Here is a 22,082-nt window from a genome sequence, read left to right as displayed (position 1 = left end):
TAGCATTCTTCATTTCCTTCAAGAACTTTTCTTTTGTATTCACAACTTCGCTGACTTGCAAAAGAGGCCTAGCTTTTCACCTCTCTTGACTTTTGACAGCCTTCCTCACCAGGCTGAATTATCTTTAGCTTTCAAGTGAGAGATGAGATTATTCTTTTCACTTGAACACTTAAGAGGCCATTTTAGGTTTAATTTTCATATTGTGTCTCAGAGAATAGGGAAGCCCAAGGAGAGGGGGAGAGACTGATGACCTACCTGTTGGTAGAACAGTCACAACACACAATTTATTATATTAGCCATCTTATATGGGCACAGTTTGTGGCACCCCAAAACAATTGCAATAGTAACATCAAAGATCACAGATCAACATAATAAAATCCTGACGAATAAGTTGAAATATTGCAAGGATTACCAATCTGACAGCCATGAAGTGAGCACATGCTGTTGCAAAAATGGTACAGGTAGACTTGTTCAGTACAGAGTTGCCATACACCTTGTATTTGTAAAAAAAAAAAAATACAGTATCTTCAAAGTGCAATAAATCAAAGCACGATAAAATAGTGTCTGTACAAAATATTGTTTAAAGGTTTGATATATAAAGTTTTTCAGGAACATGTATACTTTTATTTTTACAGTGGTTTGAGGCAGGAGGGTGTGGTAAGAATAATGCTGTAATAGTTAACTTGTTCATATGATTGTCTTATTTAAATTCTACCAGTGAAGTTCAGGGGCTGTGGTGTGTTTGTTTTTTTCTGGGTTTGGTTTTGTTTCCCCTCCCCACATTTCCATCCAAATCTTAGGCAGTTACTGTGTCTGTACAAAATACTGGTATTCTTTATAACTGTTCTTTGGTCTTCACCTCTGTAGGTAATAACTTGGCAGACCTCACTACTTAAATTAGAGCCTCCTGACTATGTTCGTCTGGCAATGCTGGATTTTGTATCTTCTCTAGGAAAACTTTTTATACCTGAAGCTATCCAGGTAATATTTCTTAACTCTGTTCTTGTATTATTAAAACAAAATCTCTATAAGAGTTAGTGATTAAGGGATTTTTAGGCTTTTTCTGAAATTTTGCAATTACTGACAAAGTTGGAAAAAAAAAAAAAAAAAAAACTATGTTTCAGACATTCTAAAATCTATTTATAACTTATAATACAACTCATTTTAAGTTCTTTTCTTTTAGAAAAATATATGTTGATACACAAATAATTTTTAGTTGGCTGTAGTCTACTATGTTAGAGTCTCATTCCAGTTGAGTTCTAATGTACAGTTCCTGAGGATAGAAAACGTATTTGTCCTATGGGGAGCAGCACGTAACTAGGAAATTTGGTAATTTATTAAAGTTATTCTCTTCGTTCTTTTATCCATGAAAGAGAACCTGCTTGTTTTTAAAGACAATATTTTTGAAAATGTTGCAAAGTATGTATAGCTGACAAATGGATTATTTATAAAATTGTACTGTACTGGCCTGGCAATACACATCTACAGAATTTTAAAACCTCAGTAAATGTATATTACCAGGCCAGTACAGTAATTTTAAAGAACTTACAGCAAAGAGATCTTCATAAATTGAGAGTTACGCCTTCCTTATTACTATAGTCAGTAGTAATTCTAGATAATTGACACTGCAACCTCCAAGGGAGAGACTATAAGGAGTCCACTAATGAGAATTTTCTTACGTAATCAAAGCAAACACATGATAGTATCTCAGAACAAGTGGATTAAACTCTTTGAAACCAAAAATTTAATTTCTAAGGGGCTCTTTTATTTGTTCATAAGTTAACAGTATCCCATCTGTCTCCATCATGTTAATGTTATATTTCATGAGATAAGCATAGAACGTTGACAGCTTCTTTTCAACTCTCTTGACAAAAATATCCAAAGACACTTGGCATCTGAACTGTCTTCTTTTTACCATGAAATCTATTCCAAAATGCCACTTCATTTGTGAACCACTGTGGACTATGCACAGGCCTAGAAATTATGAAACACATGTTTTATAAGCAGAAATTGCAGTGCCTTCTATATTCCCAGGAGTGAGGTCAAGACCTGAAGAAATTTTTGAGATTCATCAGAACATAGGAGGCATTCAAAGCTATGAAATGAGATTGACTGATTTATCCATTTGGGAAAGATTATAAGTTTTTGCCGTATCCAGTGCTGTTTTAATCACTGGCAATGCAGTAATGAACAAAACTAATAAATCCCCACCGTTAGCCTGTTTAGAGGCAATAAACAATAACAACATGGTGATATGTGCAGTATATTAAATGCTGGTGAGTGCCATGGAGAAAAATAAAGCAGGGAAGGAAGATAGGGAATAGGAATGTGGGAGTCCAATTTGAAATGGGATATATAGTCAGTCACCAAGATGACATGCAAGTAAAAACTTGAAGTGCAAAGCATTGCAGATGGGAGCATGCCTCTTGTATTCAGGGAAGCAAGTATAGCTAACACAGAGGTAGCAGGACTTGGCAGGCCATTTGAGGACTTTAGCTTTCACTCGGAGGGAAATAGGGAGCTACTGGAAGGATTTGAGTAAAAGAGTGACATTACCTAATATGTTTTAATGTGTGTCCCTGGGACAGGATTATGGAAATTTGACAACACTGGGTTTACTGAATGTATGGCTATTTTATGATTATCTATTGTGGTTTCTGTTTCTCTATTATAATAAGGCTTGGTTCTTTTAGGACAGAATTCTGCCCAACCTGTCCTGTATTTTTGCCTTACTGCTAGCTGACAGGAGTTGGCTGCTAGAACAACATACCTTGGAGGCGTTTACTCAGTTTGCTGAGGTAATTATAAAACTGATTTATCACAATGACTTTCAAACCATTTTAATATTTCAAATATTCCAGAACAATCCCAAAACATTTATTGAACTGCTTCTGTATTGCAATCGGAAAATTGTCTGAAGGGTACATTACTCGTTATTTCTTTTACAGCTTCTCAAAATGAGGCTTAGAGAAATGAAGTGAATTTCCTAAGGTCCTCTGAATAAACAAGGACTAGAACAGGCATACACAGCAGGCCTACTGACACAGACACAGTCTTCCAGCAGATAGTATTTTTGGTTCAAATGATAATACATTTCATTTTGTACTATCAGTCATAAAGGTTAGGCTGATGAACCTAAACCTGTAAGATGGGTTGCTCCTTTACTCTTACTGCATTTGCTGTATAGTCATGCCTATGATCATAAGGGAGTCCAGAAGCATTAGTATACCAGCAGAAGTAATGAAAGCCTACAACACTTGTACAGAAGTTAACTTTATATTCTCCTAAGGGACCCTGAAGGAATCATGAGTTTATCACCTTTGAGGATCCTCTGGGACTCTTACTTAAAATGAATTTTTGGTTAAGGTAGCTCATAAAACTCATCTATTTGTCTTTGTAAGTTGTTGAAATATGTTAAAATTGGTCTTGTTCATCAATTTCTTAATAGGGAACAAATCACGAAGAGATAGTTCCACAGTGTCTCAGTTCTGAAGAAATTAAGAACAAAGTTGTATCCTTTCTGGAGAAGGTACTTTACATGGCTCATGTTTTATTCTTTGTCCTATTTTTTTTTTTTTTTGAAATTATGTAACTGTAACCAACCTGAGTATCTTCTTAAACTTTTCAGTGCTCAGCACAGTGTAGACAGACTTTTACTAAGCAGTTGAGGCCACAGAAGTAAAATACTTGGGCCACAGGCACGGTGGCTCATGCCTGTAATCCCAGCACTTTGGGAGGCCAAGGTGGGTGGATCACAAGGTCAGGAGTTCAAGACCAGCCTGGCCAACATGGTGAAACCCTGTCTCTACTAAAAATACAAAAATTAGCCGGGCATGGTGGTGCGCGCCGGCAGTCCCAGCTACTCAGGAGGCTAAGGCAGGAGAATTGCTTGAACCAGGGAGGCAGAGGTTGCAGTGAGCCAAGATCGTGCAGCTGCACTCCAGCCTGAGTGACAGAGCGAGATTGTCTCAAAAAAGAACACTTGTAGTTCCTCTGCCTGTAGTTTGGGGTTTAATAGCATTGATTATCCAGTCAGTGAGATGACTAATGAGGATCCCTAAGCCACTAATAATCATAATTAAATACACTTGATCACATAATTAGGTAGGCCTGAGGGGATGTAAACATCCATATTTTGGGTATAACTTAGGCATGGCTTTTCTTTTTTTTGTGGCAGTCTCCCAAGCCAGGGTAAGCTCCGAGTCTTTTTTTTTTTTAAGGGATGGCTTTTTTATTCTCTTTGCAGCCAAGGCCTGTTTTTACAATTAAAACCAAAATTTTGAATAACAGAGTTCCTGTATCTATGCATACTTTGGAACTTAGTGTGAGGAAATAATAGTTAATTGAAATACTAGTGGAACTGTTAAACCACAAATTTTGACTACCCGGAGAAAGTGAATTATTTTATATATTACATGTAATGATGCACATGTTATATATTTTACATATATTACGTACATTTTTTTTAGGTGGGATGGGCCCACTTGACTCACTGAACTTTATTTTTTAGACAGAGTCTCGCTCTGTGTCGCCCAGGCTGGAGTGTGGTGGTGTGATCATAGCTTGCTGTAACCTCAAACTCCTGGGCTCAAGCATTCCTCCCACCAAAATCCTGGGATTACAGGTGTGAGCCACCACACTTGGCCTACTTATATTACATCTAAGCTGGATTTTAAGTACATGTGTGTACACTGCTGTTGCTAGTTTCTTAGCTAATACATTAGCAGACTATCATTTTTTCCTGCAAAGACGACTATAACTTTGATTTAATCCAGATTATACTAAGTAGAGTAGAGTGATTTAATCCAGATTATACTAAGAGGATTTATAAGATCAGTCCATGTGACTTCCAGAATTTGCCTAGTATGGCTGAACATTGAGCACTTACATAGATTATGTGGCCATTTCATATCTAGTAGAGTGCTAACATGTTGCTATTTGCTTGGTTTTTCATGGTCCCTGGCAGACTGGGTTTGTAGATGAAACTGAAGCTGCCAAAGTGGAACGTGTGAAACAGGAAAAAGGTATTTTCTGGAAACCCTTTGCTAATGTGAATGTAGAAGAAGCAAAGAGGTCATCTTTACAGGTATGGGCTGATTTCAATAGGGGCCAAACTTTAACAAGGCAAATTCTGCCCTTATTACTTACTGATGAAACAAACCAATGTGGTTTCCAGCCTCATGTTGAATTTCAAATCAAACAGATCTAGACATGTAAAATTCTGTTTTATGGTAGTTGCTTTTAAAAATCAGAAGTGGGACTATACCATACCAAATATATTCTTTCAGTATGTTTGAATTATTGGTAGTAACCTTTAAGGGAAGTTACATATTGTACCAATGATGCTATAAATGCAGTCTTTACTGAACCACAGAAGAAAATGAAAGAAACTTACTCTCCTAAATGTTTAGTTTGATTCCTTTCCTTATTAATCAAATCAGGCTCCTAATAATTTTTGGCAGTATCTAAAGATCACATCTGCCTATTAAAAGGCAGAAATTTGACACCAATAAGGATATTCAAAATATTGTTTTGTGCACTTTAGTATAGTAGTAATTCATGAAGAACAACATTCTGATAAGTTTTAGTCAAACTTTCGTAAAAAAATACATTTATGAACTTGTTTATAAGACATGTAAGCTTAGACTATGCAGCACTTCTCATTGGGAGCCCTTTGGGACAGAATACTTGTTGTATACCACATACAAACTAAGACACTAGTAGCAGCACTCTGAATTGCTATGATAAAACCAAAATGGCTTTATATATTTTTCTAGATGACTATGTAGGGGTTTTGGGGTGCACCCTCCTACCTTTGTGATCCAATGACTAGAATAAAATTTGCACGTAACTTTTTTCCAGTCCAAAAGGAAGGTTCTTTATATTTATGATATTACTTATGTTTTTTTTCCCAGCCTTATGCAAAAAGAGCTCGTCAAGAGTTCCCCTGGGAAGAAGAGTACAGGTCAGCGCTGCACACAATAGCAGGGGCCTTGGAAGCAACTGAGTCACTACTCCAAAAGGGTCTTGCTCCGGCCTGGTTTTTAATGGAAATGGAGGCGCTCCAAGAAAGGATGGATAAGCTAAAACGTTATATACATACTCTAGGGTGAAACTTATGTCTGTACATTTTCTAACAAACAGATATAAAACAAATTTTGTAAAGTTGAATCTAGTGAAAATAATCTTTATTTGACATTTAGAGAACAGGATTGTGGGGAATATTCTCATTAAGAACTTTGGTACAATGTACTACATGTGGAACAGTCAGGAACTGCCCAGGTCCACAAAGAACCATTTACTCAGATAGTATAACTGTAAACAAATAAATAAGCTGCCTAAGGAAACCTCAGCAATTTAAAATCATTTATATAATTTATAGCTAAAATTTTTTTAAGTTGTATTTCATAATAGAGCTTACTCTTATGTTAAAGAAATGGCACAAAATTAAGCTAACCAGCTTGAATTCTTACATTTTCTTTACTTCCAGAATTATCCTGGAAAAAGCAGTAAATTTGACCTCTCCTCAGCTACTTGCTCTTCAAAGAAACTGGCCTCAGTCAAATGCACAAAGGCTCTTCCTCCTGGAAACCAGTACTGTGAGCCTCACCCCCAGGGCTTTTAGCCAGCACTCGCAGTCAGTCTCATATTTCTGTTGGTGCAGACTGGATAATGAGCTCCTGGGATGGGAAAAGCAGGCCACTTTGGGGTTTTCTTGTCCCAAAGCCTGCTTTTGAGGTATTGATTTTTTTTTTTTAAAAAAAGGGAATCCTTTTTCCTAAAGTTTAACTCACATCTACTGTCACCAGTTATTATCTTCCCAGTTCAGCTCCCCTTCTTCTTCCCAGCCTTCAGCCTCTCCCTGCAACAAAATAAAGCACACCAAGAACCCACTGAAACAAATCCATATGCAAATTTGAAAAAGCAGGAATTTAAAATTTATCTTTTGATGCCAGAAACACTACCTTGTACTAAGTAAAATAACTTAGAGCTCTAACAGAAAGTTGAAAAATAGGATTACAAAACCACAGCACTGGAAAATAGCTTTGCAAAAAACATAAAATCAAGTAAAAATCAGTGTGAATGACACCATATCCTTATTTTAATCTTTTTTCAAATAAAAAGGTTAAAATAGCTCATTAAACAAACACTTAGCCTAAAATAGCTCATTAAACAAACACTTAGCCTAAGCATTGCTACATTTTTCTGGGGAAGGAAAGATACCAATGACAGAAACTGATTTTGTTAATTTTGTGCTTGACTTGATGATTGGGAAAATAGCACGTTGCTTGTTATAAATGGGATAGTGCAACTAGGACCTATGAGGGAAATCCTAAAGCTAGTAGCACAGTTTACTCCATAAAAAGTACTCACCTCAGTAATTTCTGCTGCAGCAAATTTTGAGGAAAACTGCATCATTGGGCAGATTTCATCCTTTTTAGGGACCATTTCTGTCCTCAGTTCAGGTAATATAAGAAAAGCAGCAGAAGGCTTAATTTCTGGGATCATATCAGCAAACCAATCCATCTCAGGATCTTTTACTGGCTTCTTTTTCACTTGAATGGTAAATTCCTCTCCTAAACCAAGTTCTGATGGAACCTTAAGGGGCCTTTCTTGTGATGACACTTTTGGCGGCTTGATTTGGTCTGGGTCATCCCCGTTTTGTACAAGACTAGTCTTTTGGGGTAGGCTTGATTTCCAAGGCATAGACTCTTCAGTGAGTGGAAGCAAAGCAGGAATGGGCTTCTGCTCCCCTGAGGTAACAGATTTTGTAGCAGTGATTCCAACTCCTGGGTTTACTTTAGTATCTAAATTGCTGGGCTCGCAGTCATCCCAAGATGACTCCTCCATATCCAAGGTAGTGCACTGGGACTTGACAGCATCACATGGTTCTCTATGCCAAATCTGTATGTTGACAGTTTGATTTTCAGGCTCCTCAGGCTCACTCCAGTCAGGCCACTCCTCAGACTTTTTAGAACTTGATGGGAAATTTTTACTGTCCTCCAAAGTATTTTTTACATCCGAAAGTCCATTTATGGGAAATTTAATAGGCTGAGAAAATGGATCGCCTGTAGGGAAAAGAATTATTCTCATAAAATACTGGTTAAGGGTAAGAAATACATTTAGGGGAAGGATAGCATTAAGGAAGTTTAAGTAGTATAGATCTAATTACTTGGAAATATCCATGCATACTAAACAAAAGAGATCCCAGCAGAACATTACTCAAGATCAATGATGTAACATGTTATCCAAATAATTATATAATACTTATATTATTAACTCAGTGGAAGCATGTAAGTAATACCTAGCACATTCAATCCTTATTAAATATCTAAACATATAGTATACTGACATAATTATCTATACATAAATATAGAAATGCTCTAAGCCAGGCAGTGTTATCCTTGGGATGTTAATTACATATGCCTGAAAAAGTCTTGCATGCTCGAATAAGTTTGCCTAACTCAACTTATTATCCTCACTTTAAGCAGATTTCCCTAAGTGTAGTAGTTAAGGCACTGAGAGATCCTGTGCAATGTGTTAATGACTTTGCTCTCATTTCCCCAAACTCATTTAACCACAGAACTCTTTTTCACAACACGCCCATTAACATCTTTCAAAACTATCATTCTTGGTACAATTTGGAAGATGCCGCACTAAGGCATCAGAAGTCTTTTTTTTTTTTTTTTGAGACGGAGTCTTGCTCTGTCGCCCAGGCTGGAGTGCAGTGGCCCGATCTCAGCTCACTGCAAGCTCCGCCTCCCAGGTTCACGCCATTCTCCTGCCTCAGCCTCCCGAGTAGCTGGGACTACAGGCTCCCGCCACCTCGCCCGGCTAGTTTTTTGTATTTTTTTTAGTAGAGATGGGGTTTCACCGTGTTAGCCAGGATGGTCTCGATCTCCTGACCTCGTGATCCACCCATCTCGGCCTCCCAAAGTGCTGGGATTACAGGCTTGAGCCACCGCGCCCGGCCAGAAGTCTTAAAGTATCAGTGCAATAAAGAATTCAAGTAATGTCAACCTGCTTTTCTCACCAATTACAAAGAAGAGGTAAGTATATATCCAACAGTCTGGAGAAACAAGATGAGACCAAAGCTGACTATATAGTTACAAATAAATCAGTCTCAAAACTCCCAAAACACCCTTAAGCTTATTAGTCTCAGGAAAACATTCATCCAAGCAATGGGAAAGCTATATAAATTTAATATTTCTACCTGTCTGTAAAAGAGTATTGTAGTAATCTCGCTGTATGTGCTTCTTGCTGTTGATGGGCATGCTGCCAGAAAAGAAACATTTAGGGAATATGCTAGAGAAGGGGTTCTCCAAGACTGGCGAGATCTGACTGTGCTTGCTGCAGACGACACGCATAGAAGAATCTGAAGGTAAATAAAAACTCCAAAACATGAAAGGGACAGTAAATTGCTTCTTGATCTATCACATGGTTGGTGGGCATAAGTTAAGTGAAATGGGTATATTTTAACACAGATAAAGGATAAAATGCAGGAGAGAACATCTTCAAACATTTGAAGACATACACCCATTATGGAATGGACTGCCTGTCCCTAGAGGTGTTTAAGAACAGGCTGTGTCCACTCCATGTGGTGGTGATGAATAGAAAGGATCCAAGCATTATATAGATATAACCTTTGGGACACCTAGTTTAAAAATTACAGCCCTTCAAAACATGTTGGTGGCGATTTAAAACCAACTAATTCTACTTACTTTCCTTTTAAGAATAAAAGTTGAAGCGTATAAGCACAAGAATATGAATGTACTGAATACCACAAAACTATACACTTAGTAGTAGTTAAAATAATAAATTTAAGCTATGGACATTAACACCAACTGGGGAAAAAGTTTCAAGAAATGTCCTTAACAGTTTACCAGAAAGTTCATAATAAAAAAATGGGCATTGGTCAAAATGATTCAATAAAATTTTGGCTAAAAAAAAAAAGGATGTGGGGAATGGCCTGGGGTAAATTCTTACAATTAGGTCCCCAGCTCTCTTCAGCAGCACATCTCCCCTCCTCACCCCAGCCCTCTAAGGCCAGGCCTCTACAAGCCCTTCACTCTTATTTGTGCCACTGTCCTCCTTGAAGTCCTATCTAATGTCTTATCGATGTCGTCTTCTCTGAACCATGTTCTCTACCTCTCTTTCAGGCAGACTTAATTTCCTATTTCCCTCTCATAGCTGAAAATGAGATCACAGACTCTACATCACCCTTTACAAGCTCTTTGCAGCCACGACACTGGTTTCATTAGCACCAAGGAAGAGGTGAACGCTCTTCAAAACTTCAGGAAGCCAATGTTGCTTTAAGAATTCTTTTAGCATCAAAATTAGAGAAAAGCCTATCTGATAACTCTTTTCTATTAAGTGTCTCCATGTTACCAACTATCAATGAGAACTGGGTTAGAGATCCAGAATTACATAAGAAGGTCATTGTCTTATTGAAGGCTATACAAACGAGCAATGACATTGTTGATAAAAAATTCTTGTAAGACCAGAAATTACTGCTACCTCCCAGGAAACATCCACTGGGAACATACCAGAAATAAGGACTTCCTGAAGTATCTAAAAGTCAACAGCTTTTTACCCCATAGGCCAAGAAAAGTCACAAGAAACTTAAACATCTAGTGTTAATAAGAATTGATGCAACCTTTTTGTAAGCTGACAGTATGTACTAAATTTAAAATATATCCTTTGGCCCAGCAAGTTTACTTCTGACATTCAGTGTCTGCAGATGCTCAAGTCTCTTAAAGAAAATGATGTAGTATTTAAATATAACCTATGCATATCATCCCATAATACTTTAAATCATTTCTGGGTTACTTATAATACCTTTTTTTTGGTTTCTTTTCTGAGTATTTTTGATCCACAGTTGGTTGAATCTGCAGATGCAAACCTGCAAATATGGGGGACCAACTGGAAAGATACATGTATAAAGATATTCATTGCAGCACTGTTTATAGTGATTACAAATCCAGAAATGGATGCAGTATCCATGAATAAAGAAATCACTGAATGAGTTATGTTCAATGAAATATTAGGTAGCTTTCAAAGAGTAAGTTAGACTTCTATGTATTGGGGGACAGGTCCCTGATATGTTGTTACACGAAAACAAGTTAAACAAGTTATAGACTTGTGCATGACATTTTCTTACCATTTAAACAAAAATCCTACACAGTCTTGTGTCACTTAACAATGGGGATATGTACTGAGAAATGCATCTTAGGCGATTTTGTCCTTGTACAAACATCATAGATGGTATAGCCTACTAACACCTAGGCTATAAACTGATACAGCATGTTACTGTACTGAGTACTGTAGGTAATTGTAACACAGTGGTAATTATTTGTGTATCCAAACATAGAAAAAGTACAGTAAAAATATAATGATACATGGTATACCTGTATAGGGTATTTACTATGAATGGCATTTGTAGGACAAGAAGTTGCTGAGTTACCAGTGAATGAATACAAAGGCCTAGGACACTACTGTACACCATCATACGCTTTATAAACACTACACTTAGGCTGCACTGTTTATTTTTATTTATTTATTTTTTTGAGACAGAGTCTTGCTCTGTTGCCCAGGCTGGAGTGCAGTGGTGCGATCTTGGCTCACTGCAAGCTCTGCCCCCCAGGTTCACGCCATTCTCCTGTCTCAGGCTCCCGGGACTACAGGCACCCGCCGCCATGCCTGGCTAATGTTTTTGTATTTTTAGTAGAGATGGGGTTTCACCGTGTTAGCCAGGATGGTCTTGATCTCCTGACCTTGTGATCTGCCCACCTCAGCCTCCCAAAGTGCTGGGATTATAGGTGTGAGCCACCACGCCCAGCCAGGCTACACTAAGTTTATTTTAAAAATTTCTTCAATAGTCTTAGCTTACTATAACTTTATAAACTTTTTTATGTTTTTAACTGACTCTTTTGTAATAACACTATGCTTAAAACATATTGTACAACTGTACCAAAATATTTTCTTTATATCCTTATTCTGTAAGCTTTTTCTGTTTTTAAAATTTACTTATTTTTACTTTGAAACTTTTTTGTTAAAAGCTAAGACACAATCACACACATTAGCCTAGGCCTACACAGGGTCAAGATCATCAATTTCACTGTCTCTGACCTCCCCAGCTGTCATGTCCTCTGAAAAAAATGCCACCTTCTGGATTATCTCCTGAAGGACCCCCTGGAGTCTGTTTCACAGTTAAACTTTTTTTTTTTTAAAATCAGAAGGAATACACTAATGATTAAAAGTATAGTAAATATATAAATCAGTTACATAGTCATTTGTTATCATTACCAAGTATTATGCACTGCACATAACTGTATGCACTATACTTTTATGACTGGCAGCACACTAGATTTGTTTACACCAGCATCACCACAAACACATGAGTAATGCATTCCACTACAGCTACATCAACTGCCAATAGCGATTTTTCAGCTCCATTATAATGTCATGAGACCACCATGGTATAGACAGTCGGTCATTTACGAGGTCCTTCATTGACCAAAACGTCCTTATGTCGTACACAACTCTATGCATCTGTGAACATATATTTGTGTCTTTTTGCAAGCTTAAAAAAAAATGAAAGGATTTCCACTGAAAAGCCCCTCCAGAAGTTCAGAAAAGGAAATTAACTTTTTATTTATGCTTCTTTATATCATTTGACTGAATATGACCCTCCTACATTACTTATATAATATTAAAAATCTAAAAAAATAACATACACAAAAAGCTAGACCTTTTAATAATTCTTACCTTCTAGAGAAAGGTCAATATTTTTAGTAAAACTTGGGGCAGTGCGTTTGAAGATCTTGGTTCGTTCTCCTCCCACAACCACCTCTGGTCCAAGGAGGGAGACCAGCACTGCTAGGCTATGCAGAGTAATTGCCACAATGGAATCGCTAGTATCACGCAGGCCCAGCAAAACCTAGGAGCAAATGAGGTAATAAGGGTTGACAACCACAATACGTATCTCTTTCTTCCCCTGTAAATGAGCATTTGGGCTGCAAATAGATTGTGCTTATTCAAATAAACTACATTATCTTAGATATGTGTTCCAGGTCAGTGGCTCTCAAACTACCTGTGGTAAAAGACCAGTATCTTCCCCTCCCAATCCATCACAGACTTACCATTTTTAAAAAATACAATCAAAACAAAATTAAAAAGACATATGTTGGGGACATAAAAATACTGTCAAATTGCTACAAAAGGTTTTAAATGTTAAGTCTTCATATCTGTACTCACATCACAGAACTGTAATAAACAGTTCACATACTGGCAGTGTTTTGCAGAGCACACTCAGAACTCGTCTAGGGCACTAACAGTTATGTTCCTGCCCATGCTCCTCTTTTCAGCTCTTTTCAAGGGTAGGACCTTAAAACCTCCTTTGTAAATGATGCATGTAACACCCGTCCCAAACTGAGCCCATCACGATCTCTTGTCCAGTAATATAAACTAGAATTTTTACTTTCAGTTTATATAGGTTTACTTAAAATGAGGACACTATGCCAGGCAGTGTCACGTGCCTGTAGCCCCAGCTATTCAGAAGGCTGAGGCAGGTGGATCACTTGAGCCCAGGAGTTCTGGGCTGTAGTGTGCTATGCCGCTTGGGTGTCCTGCACTAAATTCAGCATCAATATGGTGATCTCCCAGGAGCTGGGGACCACCAGGTTGCCTAAAGAGGGGTGAACCAGCCCAGGTTGGAAATGGAGCAGGTCAAAGCTCCTGGGCTGATCGGTAGTGGGATCATGCCTGTGAATAGCCACTACACTCTAGCTTGGGCAACACACACCCCATCTCTAGAAGAATTTTTTTTTTTTTTTTAATGAGGACAGAAAACTTGGAAGTTATGGGACAACCGTGTTTGGCCATGTGCACACCAAAACAAGGAAAGCTGGTCTTCAGAGAGTCAAAAGTCAAATGCAGAGAGAAGAAAGGAATTAAAAACATATGGCTGTAAGCCCCAGCTGCACTTGATTTCCATCTAAGGTAGTCTAACATTTATTAAATTTTTTGTTTTTTGCTTTAGCTGGTTTAAAATGAGTTTCAGTTACTTGCAACCAAAAACACCTTAGAAGACAGTAACATACAGATACCAGGCAAGTACTGCTCTGCAGAGAAGGAAGGAAATGACCTTCAAAGCATCTGCACCAGCCAGACACAAGGCCAGGGTAACTGGCCTGCCTAGTGGAAGCAGCAGGCTGTGATAGGTATCAGGAATCTTTGGTTTTGGTCTTAGCTCTGCTAGTAATTCTCGATGTGACTTGACCAATTGGTCTTTTTATTTTTCTGGCCTAGTTTCCTCATTTATATAGTAAGATCAAAGGTTTCAAACAGGACTCAAAAGATAATTATTAGGACCAATGCTAACAGATCAGGCACTTTCTGTACATGTAAACTAAAGCATGTTTCTTTTACATATTAGAGTTCTACCCACTGAATATGATAATCATAAAACAATCCCCCAAGCCAAAAATCAGTCATCCTCAACACTTCTTCCATCTAATGAGAAACTGTGTACTACCCCTTCTATATCCACTGTCACACTTTCCCTAGCCTTTGTCATCTTAGCTAAACTATTCTAACAGCTTCCTAGCTTATCTCCCTTTCTGTGTTCTCTCTTCCACACTGCTACCAAAGTGAACTTTCTAGCACACACAAATTGGCCCACTCTTCTTTAGGGGAAGCGGTTTCCTAAGTATTGACAGCTTTCATTGCCTTCCACATGCTCAACACTTACTCTCTGACCTCAGTCCAATTCTGAGACCTATGATGACACCTCCATGTCAGAGTTAAGACTGCTTCATTCCTCTTCTAAATTTCCAGACACAACTACATACTGGGTAAGAATTACTGCTACAGATGTAAATACAAAGTGCTATGTTGTAGTTACTACAACATAGTGACTTTAAAGTCAGCCCCCTGTGAATCACACCTCCAGTATCCATGCCCTTGAGTGAACCCATCCCACAATGAGCCTGGGCTGACTTTTGCAACTCTAACCGAGAGAATGAGGCAAAAATGGCTGTCAGTTCACAACCTACACTTTAAGGCTTCTTTTGCCCCCTTTTTTTCTTTAGCCCTGGCCATCCATTTAAGAACTCCACCTACCTTGCTAAAGAAATCATGTGTGTGGGGAAAAGAAAGAAAGATCAGACTTACTGTGTCTATGTAGAAAGAAGTAGACATAAGAGACTCCATTTTGTTCTGTATTTGAGATGCTGTTAATCTGTGACCCTACCCCAACCTTGTCCTTGCAAGAGACATGTGCTGTGGTGACTCAAGGTTTAAAGGATTTTGGGCTGTGCAGGGTGTGCTTTGTTAAACAAGTGCCTGAAGGCAGTATGCTTGTGAAAAGTCATCACCATTCTCTTAATTTCAAGTACCGAGGGGACACATACACTGCCAAAGGTCGCAGGGACCTCTGCCTAGGAAAGCTAGGTATTGTCCAAGGCTTCTCCCCATGTGAAAATCTGAAATATGGCCTCGTGGGAAGGGAAAGACCTGATCGTCCCCCAGCCTGACACCCGTGAAGGGTCTGTGCTGAGGAGGACTAGTGTAAGAGGGAAGGCGGCCTCTTGGCGGTTGAGATAGAGAAAAGCATCTGTCTCCTGCCCCTCCCTGGGCAATGGAACATCTCGGTGTAAAACCCAATTGTATGTTCTGTTTACTGAGAAAGGAGAAAACCGCCTTAGGGCGAAAGGTGGGACTTGCTAGTGCAAAGCTGCTCTTAATGCACTAAAAGGGTTTATGGAGATGTTTACATATGCATATCAAGGCACAGCACTTTTCCTTAAACTTATGTCACAGAGATCTTTATTCATGTGTCTTACTGCTGACCTTCTCCCTACCATGATCCTATTATCCTGTCACTTCCCTTTTTCTAAGATGGTAAAGATAATTACCAATAAATACTAAGGGAACTCAAGACCGGTGCTGGCGTGGGTCCTCTGTATGCTGAGCGCTGGTCCCCTGGGCCCACTTTTTCTTTCTCTATACTTTGTCTCTGTGTCTCATTTCTTTGCTCAAGTCTCTCATTCCACCTAACAAGAAACGCCCGCAGGCCACCCCTTCACATGTGGAAATGTCACTTTGGGGGACAGAAGCCCCAGGGCTCCCCGAAAATTCATGGAGAGAAAGGCCCAGCCTTGCAGCCACCCCTTCCAAGATACCAAGGAGCCATTTTGGATGTGTCAACCCTTGTCGGGCCCCAGATGACTGAAGCCTCAGCTGGTATGTGGAACAGAACCTTCAGCTGAGTCCAATCAATCCAAAGAATCATGAGAATAAAATGATTGTTGTTTTAAGGCACTAAGTTTTGGGGTAGTTACACGGCAACAGATGACTGAAACATGTCCCACTTACGAGCTCCTTGAAAGCAGACAGAATGTTAATCTATCTTACAGGAAAATTATTTGAAAGACACCATGTGATTGTAGTCTTTTAAAACAATTTTTTAAAAACTTCATACTAGATTGAATAGTGTCCCTCCAAAATTCATGCCCATGCAGAATGTGACCTTTATACTGGGTTAGGGTAGGCCATAAATTCGATGACTGGTGTCTTTCTAAGGCCATGTGAAGACAGACAAGGAGGTAAGAAGGCCACGTGACAACAGAGGCAGAGGTTGGAATGATATAGACAGAAGTCAAGAAATATCAAGGATTGCTGGGAGCTATGAGAAGCTTGTAAGGAGGAGTCCCTTTCACATCCCACAGCCTTCAGAGGAAGCAGGGTCCTGGTGACACCCTGGTTCTAGACTTCTGGCCTCCAGAACTAAGAATTTTTATTGCTTTAAGCCATGCAGTTTGTGATAATTTGTTATGGCAGCCTAAGAAACTAATACAAACCTTTCATTAGTTTCACTAACAAAACACTTCAGTGGGCAAATCATAATAAAGTTCCCTAGTGGCTGATAACAACAGGCTGAAAGCCACTGATACAAATCATCTCATGTTCCTCTCTGTTCTAATTTAATTACTTTATAATAATTATGGATAATTACACTTTATGTTCACAAAGCGCTCCATATATTGTTATTCATTTACCCTTCTGAAATTAGCAAACAATTATAGTTTTTCCCAGGTTAAGACCAAATATGTCAGTTTAATCGATTTGCCTGTGTGAATGGAATGGAAATGCAATTTTAATTTCAGCACTTTGTATTCCACAGACTGCTGCCTCAAGGCTTTGTAAGCTATTATCTGAATACCTCCAAACCTCCTCCTTTCAGCACTCTTTCCTCAGGTTCTGTGACTACCCCACTGCAAACTTGGCCTCTGACCTGTGGCAAGATGACTTTCTTCAGCTGCTCCTGAGTGAAGTGCTCCACGTAGGCCTCGATGTGAGACAGCAGCACCATCCGCACATGCTCTTCGTGAACTTCGAACAACTGGAGAAGCACGGGGATCACCCGTGACTGGAACAGGGCTGGTGAGAGCAAGCAAGGAGTTTCTCCCTGCGCATGATCTACCCGAAAAATCAAAGGTTATAGATGAAAAAACAAATACTCATTTCAGTGAAGAGTATTAAGCATAATTCATGCACTGGGCCCAAAAGTACACATATTCTAAGTACTCTTCTAAATTCTTTTTTTTTTTTTTTTTTTGAGATGGAGTCTCACTCTGTCACCCAGGCTGGAGTGCACGGCGCGATCTTGGCTCACTGCAACCTCCCCCTCCCAGGTTCAAGCAATTCTCTTGCCTCAGCCTCCCGAGTAGCTGGGATTACAGGCACCCGCCACCACAGGCTAATTTTTGTATTTTTAGTAGAGACGGGGTTTCACCATATTGGCCAGGCTGGTCTCAAACTCCTGACCTAGTGATCCGCCTGCCTCGGCATCCCAAAGTGCTGGGATTACAGGTATGAGCCACCATGCCCGATCAGCCAGTACTCTTCTAAATTCTAATGCTCTAAACCAAAGGAAAGTTCTTTTCTTGACCCAAAATTACTTAACGCTTAATTATGTTAAGTACACTTATCTGTAGAGTTTTTGAAATACTAGAGATCATACTTAGTATAAAACAAAGCTGGTATTTTAATAGAATTCTGAGTAACTTTTTATAAATTTATGTTTAATCAGTGAGGAATTTCATACACTAGATTTGTGACATACTGATATTGTTGTAGTGTATTTGCAAAACCAGGTGTTTTAAATGCTACAGTGGGACTTTGATGCTGGATAGTCCTCTTTTTCCAGTATTTATGGTAGTGGTTATCAGGCAGGTATGCATTGAGAATTATTTGGGAACTTTAAAAAAATATGTATACCTATGTCCTGGCTCTGTTCTAGAACCAATGGATCAAGCAAAGAGGCAAATTTTTAAAAAGCAACATAGGCGATTCAGAGGCACACCCCTATGTAAGACCTACTGAGGAATAGGATGTAAGAGCTATAAAGAAAAATTCGTGGCTAAAGAGAATGATATCAAAGTAGAGATATAAGGAAATTCTAAACTGTAACAAAGCTTTGTTGGACTGAGATCCTTTTAAGAAAATAAATTCTGAAAGCAGGATTCTACATAACTTAAAATTCTAGTGTTATATTAATACTATATTCTCTAATCTGTTGTGTTACCGTCTATAGTGCTATAAAATTGTAAAATTCCAAAGCAATAACCTCATTTCACATTCGGAAAAAAAACCCTTGAAGTCCCAAGAAGTAAAATGATCTCAGTGCTTTTCACTGAAAATAGAAAATAAATGGGTTGGTCTTGGTAAGGTAGGAGGTACAGGCCTAAATGATTCATGATAAATGTAAAAGTTCTTTGAAGATGCTTGCCTTACCTTAAAACTTCAGATGTATATTTCAGATTCTAGTCAGATGTAACACTTATTATAGTAAATTGGACTCTCTAGGAAGATGCTTCATTTATCCTGTGGACTTTGGTACCCAGGTTTGAAAATTAAAGTTATAACATCAGGGGCCAAAAACTGTTCTCTGTTTTTAGAACCAAACATTAACTACACCACACAGTAATTTCATCCTGCTCAAATATGGACTAATAATCACCAAACTCCTTAACTAGCAATAACACTTTGAAAAAGCATTCACCTTTTTTGGGGCCAAGCAGATGAGGAAGAAAACTCTTAACAGCCACTGGCTCTGCAAACACCAACTGATTAAGCAGAAGAGGCACCAACCTTGAAGCTATCAATTCCTCTGACAAGCAGCTGACTCTGTCCAGCAGAAATCTGAGGACAAAAAGGGAAAGCCCAGGAAACTGGTCATGACACTGTATCAGCTTACTTGTACAGTTTAGCCTACACACAGCTTCTCTCTCACTTCTATCAAAGTGATGCATTTTGAAATGGAGATAGAGAAGGTGAACAGATTGGTCCCCAAGTACTTAAGAAAAATGCATGGCTGGGTGCAGTGGCTCACACCTGTAATCCCAGCACTTTAGGCGGCCAAGGCGGGCAGATCACTTGAGGTCAGGAGTTTGAGACCGGCTTGTGCCAACATGGCGAAACCCCATCTCTACTAATAAAGTACAAAAATTAGCCAGGCGTGGTGGCAGACGCCTGTAATCCCATCTACTTGGGGCTGAGGCATGGGAGGCTAAGGTTCAATCACCTGAAGCTGGGAGGCAGAGGTTGCAGTGAGCTGAGATCACACCACTGCACTCCAGCCTGGGTGACAGTGAGATTCTGTCTCAAAAAACAAACAAACAAACAAAAAAAACAGGAAGTGTGAGGCAAAGCCAGCTAGTAGCATACCTCCAATTCACACCAGGAAATGTTTCCACCAAATTATCCCCTTACTAATAGCCAAAGTGCCCTCCTTTTTACCCTAATAAGACAGGCTTTCTAGATTATTATCTAAAAGTGTCTAAAAGACACTTTCTCAAATTTAAACAATGTAGAAAGTTTCCATAACTAACAACTTATAGGCTTTTGTCACTATCCTCATAAATTAAAACAACATATATAAAAGCACTTTGTTAAAAATACAGATATTAGGTATTAATGGTAATACTACTCCATTATACAATCACCCTTAGCAGATATCCTTGCCTCCTACTTTATTAGGAAATAGGTCACATGCATTATCACGTTCAAACCCCTACACCACTATCAGCAAACAGGTTTGTATTGATACTCATTCCCACCTCCATTCCAGTTATCAAGGTTCCAAGGGCCTCCTCTTAAGGCCACCCCCATCCAGTCACTGCCCCAGCATTCCCCTCTCTTCCAGGACAATGCACTAACAGTTCCCCAACTTGACTGCAGCTTCAACTACTCCCTCCATTCTTCTTCTAGCCCCTTTCCCTCGTCTATTAATATGCTCAGGTCTCTTCTACCCTTACAAAATGCTTCCTTGACTCCATTTGCTTCTTCAGTGATAATATTTTCTCTCCAAGTTTTTCTCCAGTGTCTTTCTCACCTTCTGTTCACTTACCAGCCCAATGCATTCTCACTGCTGGAACAGCTCTTGCTAAGATAAAGTTACCAGTGTCTTCCTAACTGCTAAATGAACAGGTACCTGTTGATTCCTCCTACCTTTGTGAAATTCCCTACTCCTTTGGGAATATCATAGCCTTCCTAGCTCTCTGAGTCTCCTCTAACCCCTGCTTCTCATTCATCAGCCACCCCTTCCCACCAGCCACCACTTCCCACCAGCCCCCTTATAAGGTTGGGTGCCCTAGGATTACAACTTGGGCCCACTGTCCTTCATGCTACCCACTTTCTCTGTGAAAATATCACCAACTACAGGCTAACACACTAATATTTCCCTCTAGCTCATCAGCTTAAGACTTCTCTCAAGCTTCAGACCTGTCTGATCAACTGTCCATTTACATCTCTGTCTAAAGTCCAACCGATACTTCAAACCAACATATCCAACACTGAAGTCATAATTTTCCCTGCAAATTAGGTCCTCTCCTCCAATATTCTCTATTTCATTTGGTGATAATCACTAAGGCTTCTCAGCTTTATCATTTTAAACCTTTATTTTAGTGTCTTCTTCATTGTAGACATTAATGCCCTTATGTGTGGCTTCATATTTACTGCCTGGACTACCATAGTCTACTAACCAATCAAAATCTTAAATGAGTTAAGCCTTCCCACAATAGAGAACAAAGTGATCCACCTAAAGGGACATTAATCTGTTTGGCAGCCTGCTTCCACCTCTTTGATGGCTTCAATGCCTGAAGTCCCCTATTTACAAATAATGTCAGCACTCCTCACTGCCACATGGGAGGGGTACCTCCTACCTGTCCTTGTCTTGGAATTTCTGCCCCAGCAGGACTCAACTGCTTGCGGTTCCTGCACAAGTCACACTAGGTCTTGTCTTTGTGCATTTGTTTATGTTGCCCCTCTGCCTAGAATACCTTTTCTCTAACGACCTCCTCCTGCCCTGTGTGTTCTCAGGACTCCTTCCAAAAGCTCTACTGTACCCACCTCTCTGTTTAAGGATTATCAGTCTGGGTACCTGTTTCCTTCACCAGAAATATCTATCCCAGGGCCTAGCAGAAAGCCTGACACATAGGAAATGTTCAATAAATGTGAAATAAACCAAATATCTGAGTCATCTTCTCTAGAATACCTCAAGTGATTACATGGAGTTAACCCAAGTTATTCAATTTAAATTCTTAATTTTCTGAACTTACTTAAAGAATTCCGTTTTTTCCTCTTCACTCTTCAATGTTAAACTTTTCAAGAAATTCACAACTTCCAGAAAATCATTTCTAAATGCCAAAAAGAGAAGGAATTCAGCAGAACAGATTAGAGAAGGCATGTTAAATATTGAGGCCATAACCACAGACTACATCAACATAATTTTAAACAAAGAAACATTCTCCTTTGCCATTTAAAGATTCTATTACAACTAAGTAGCTTGTGAGACAAATACTACGGAACAAGCCTCTATGAAATCTAACATTTTAATATCAAAGAGATCTGTGAAGAGGATACAAGTTTAAACACACATATGCTAACATGCTTTATAGTTTCGTCAGAAAAATCCTCCAAATTGTTGGTTGTAATAGGATGTTAAATGAAATATCCTGGGAGAAATGACATTACCATTACAAAATATTGCTGACTCTCCAGTCTCCTTTGATGAAATA

The 22,082-nt window shown here is 39.0% G+C and overlaps 2 protein-coding genes across 15 annotated transcripts in view; one reads left to right on the top strand and one right to left on the bottom strand.

Annotated features, from left to right (window-relative positions):
- Window positions 1-6,168, top strand: part of FIRRM (FIGNL1 interacting regulator of recombination and mitosis) — a 57,827-nt gene extending 51,659 nt beyond the window's left edge. For 8 of the 10 annotated variants that reach the window (XM_050783832.1, XM_050783760.1, XM_050783789.1 and 5 more), the window contains 5 exons: window positions 868-981; window positions 2,694-2,798; window positions 3,449-3,529; window positions 4,967-5,086; window positions 5,916-6,168. In XM_050783832.1, coding sequence (XP_050639789.1) covers window positions 868-981; window positions 2,694-2,798; window positions 3,449-3,529; window positions 4,967-5,086; window positions 5,916-6,113 — 618 coding nt within the window. In that variant the 3' untranslated portion in view covers window positions 6,114-6,168. Of the gene's footprint in view, window positions 1-867; window positions 982-2,693; window positions 2,828-3,448; window positions 3,530-4,966; window positions 5,087-5,915 lie in introns of those variants that run through there. The other 2 variants (XR_007724168.1, XM_050783843.1) reach the window with 2 other exon arrangements.
- Window positions 1-22,082, bottom strand: part of SCYL3 (SCY1 like pseudokinase 3) — an 81,243-nt gene that overhangs the window by 31,608 nt on the left and 27,553 nt on the right. For 3 of the 5 annotated variants that reach the window (XM_050783922.1, XM_050783937.1, XM_050783956.1), the window contains 7 exons: window positions 21,624-21,701; window positions 19,067-19,206; window positions 17,297-17,481; window positions 12,769-12,940; window positions 9,215-9,376; window positions 7,375-8,069; window positions 6,172-6,862 (listed from right to left, as the gene is read on the bottom strand). In XM_050783922.1, the coding sequence (XP_050639879.1) occupies window positions 6,803-6,862; window positions 7,375-8,069; window positions 9,215-9,376; window positions 12,769-12,940; window positions 17,297-17,481; window positions 19,067-19,206; window positions 21,624-21,701 (1,492 nt within the window). In that variant the 3' untranslated portion in view covers window positions 6,172-6,802. Of the gene's footprint in view, window positions 1-6,171; window positions 6,863-7,374; window positions 8,070-9,214; window positions 9,377-12,768; window positions 12,941-17,296; window positions 17,482-19,066; window positions 19,207-21,623; window positions 21,702-22,082 lie in introns of those variants that run through there. The other 2 variants (XR_007724178.1, XM_050783946.1) reach the window with 2 other exon arrangements.

This window comes from Macaca thibetana, chromosome 1 (genome assembly GCF_024542745.1).
Source record: "Macaca thibetana thibetana isolate TM-01 chromosome 1, ASM2454274v1, whole genome shotgun sequence".
Taxonomy (NCBI): domain Eukaryota; kingdom Metazoa; phylum Chordata; class Mammalia; order Primates; family Cercopithecidae; genus Macaca; species Macaca thibetana.
This window is presented reverse-complemented; position numbering and strand designations above follow the sequence as displayed.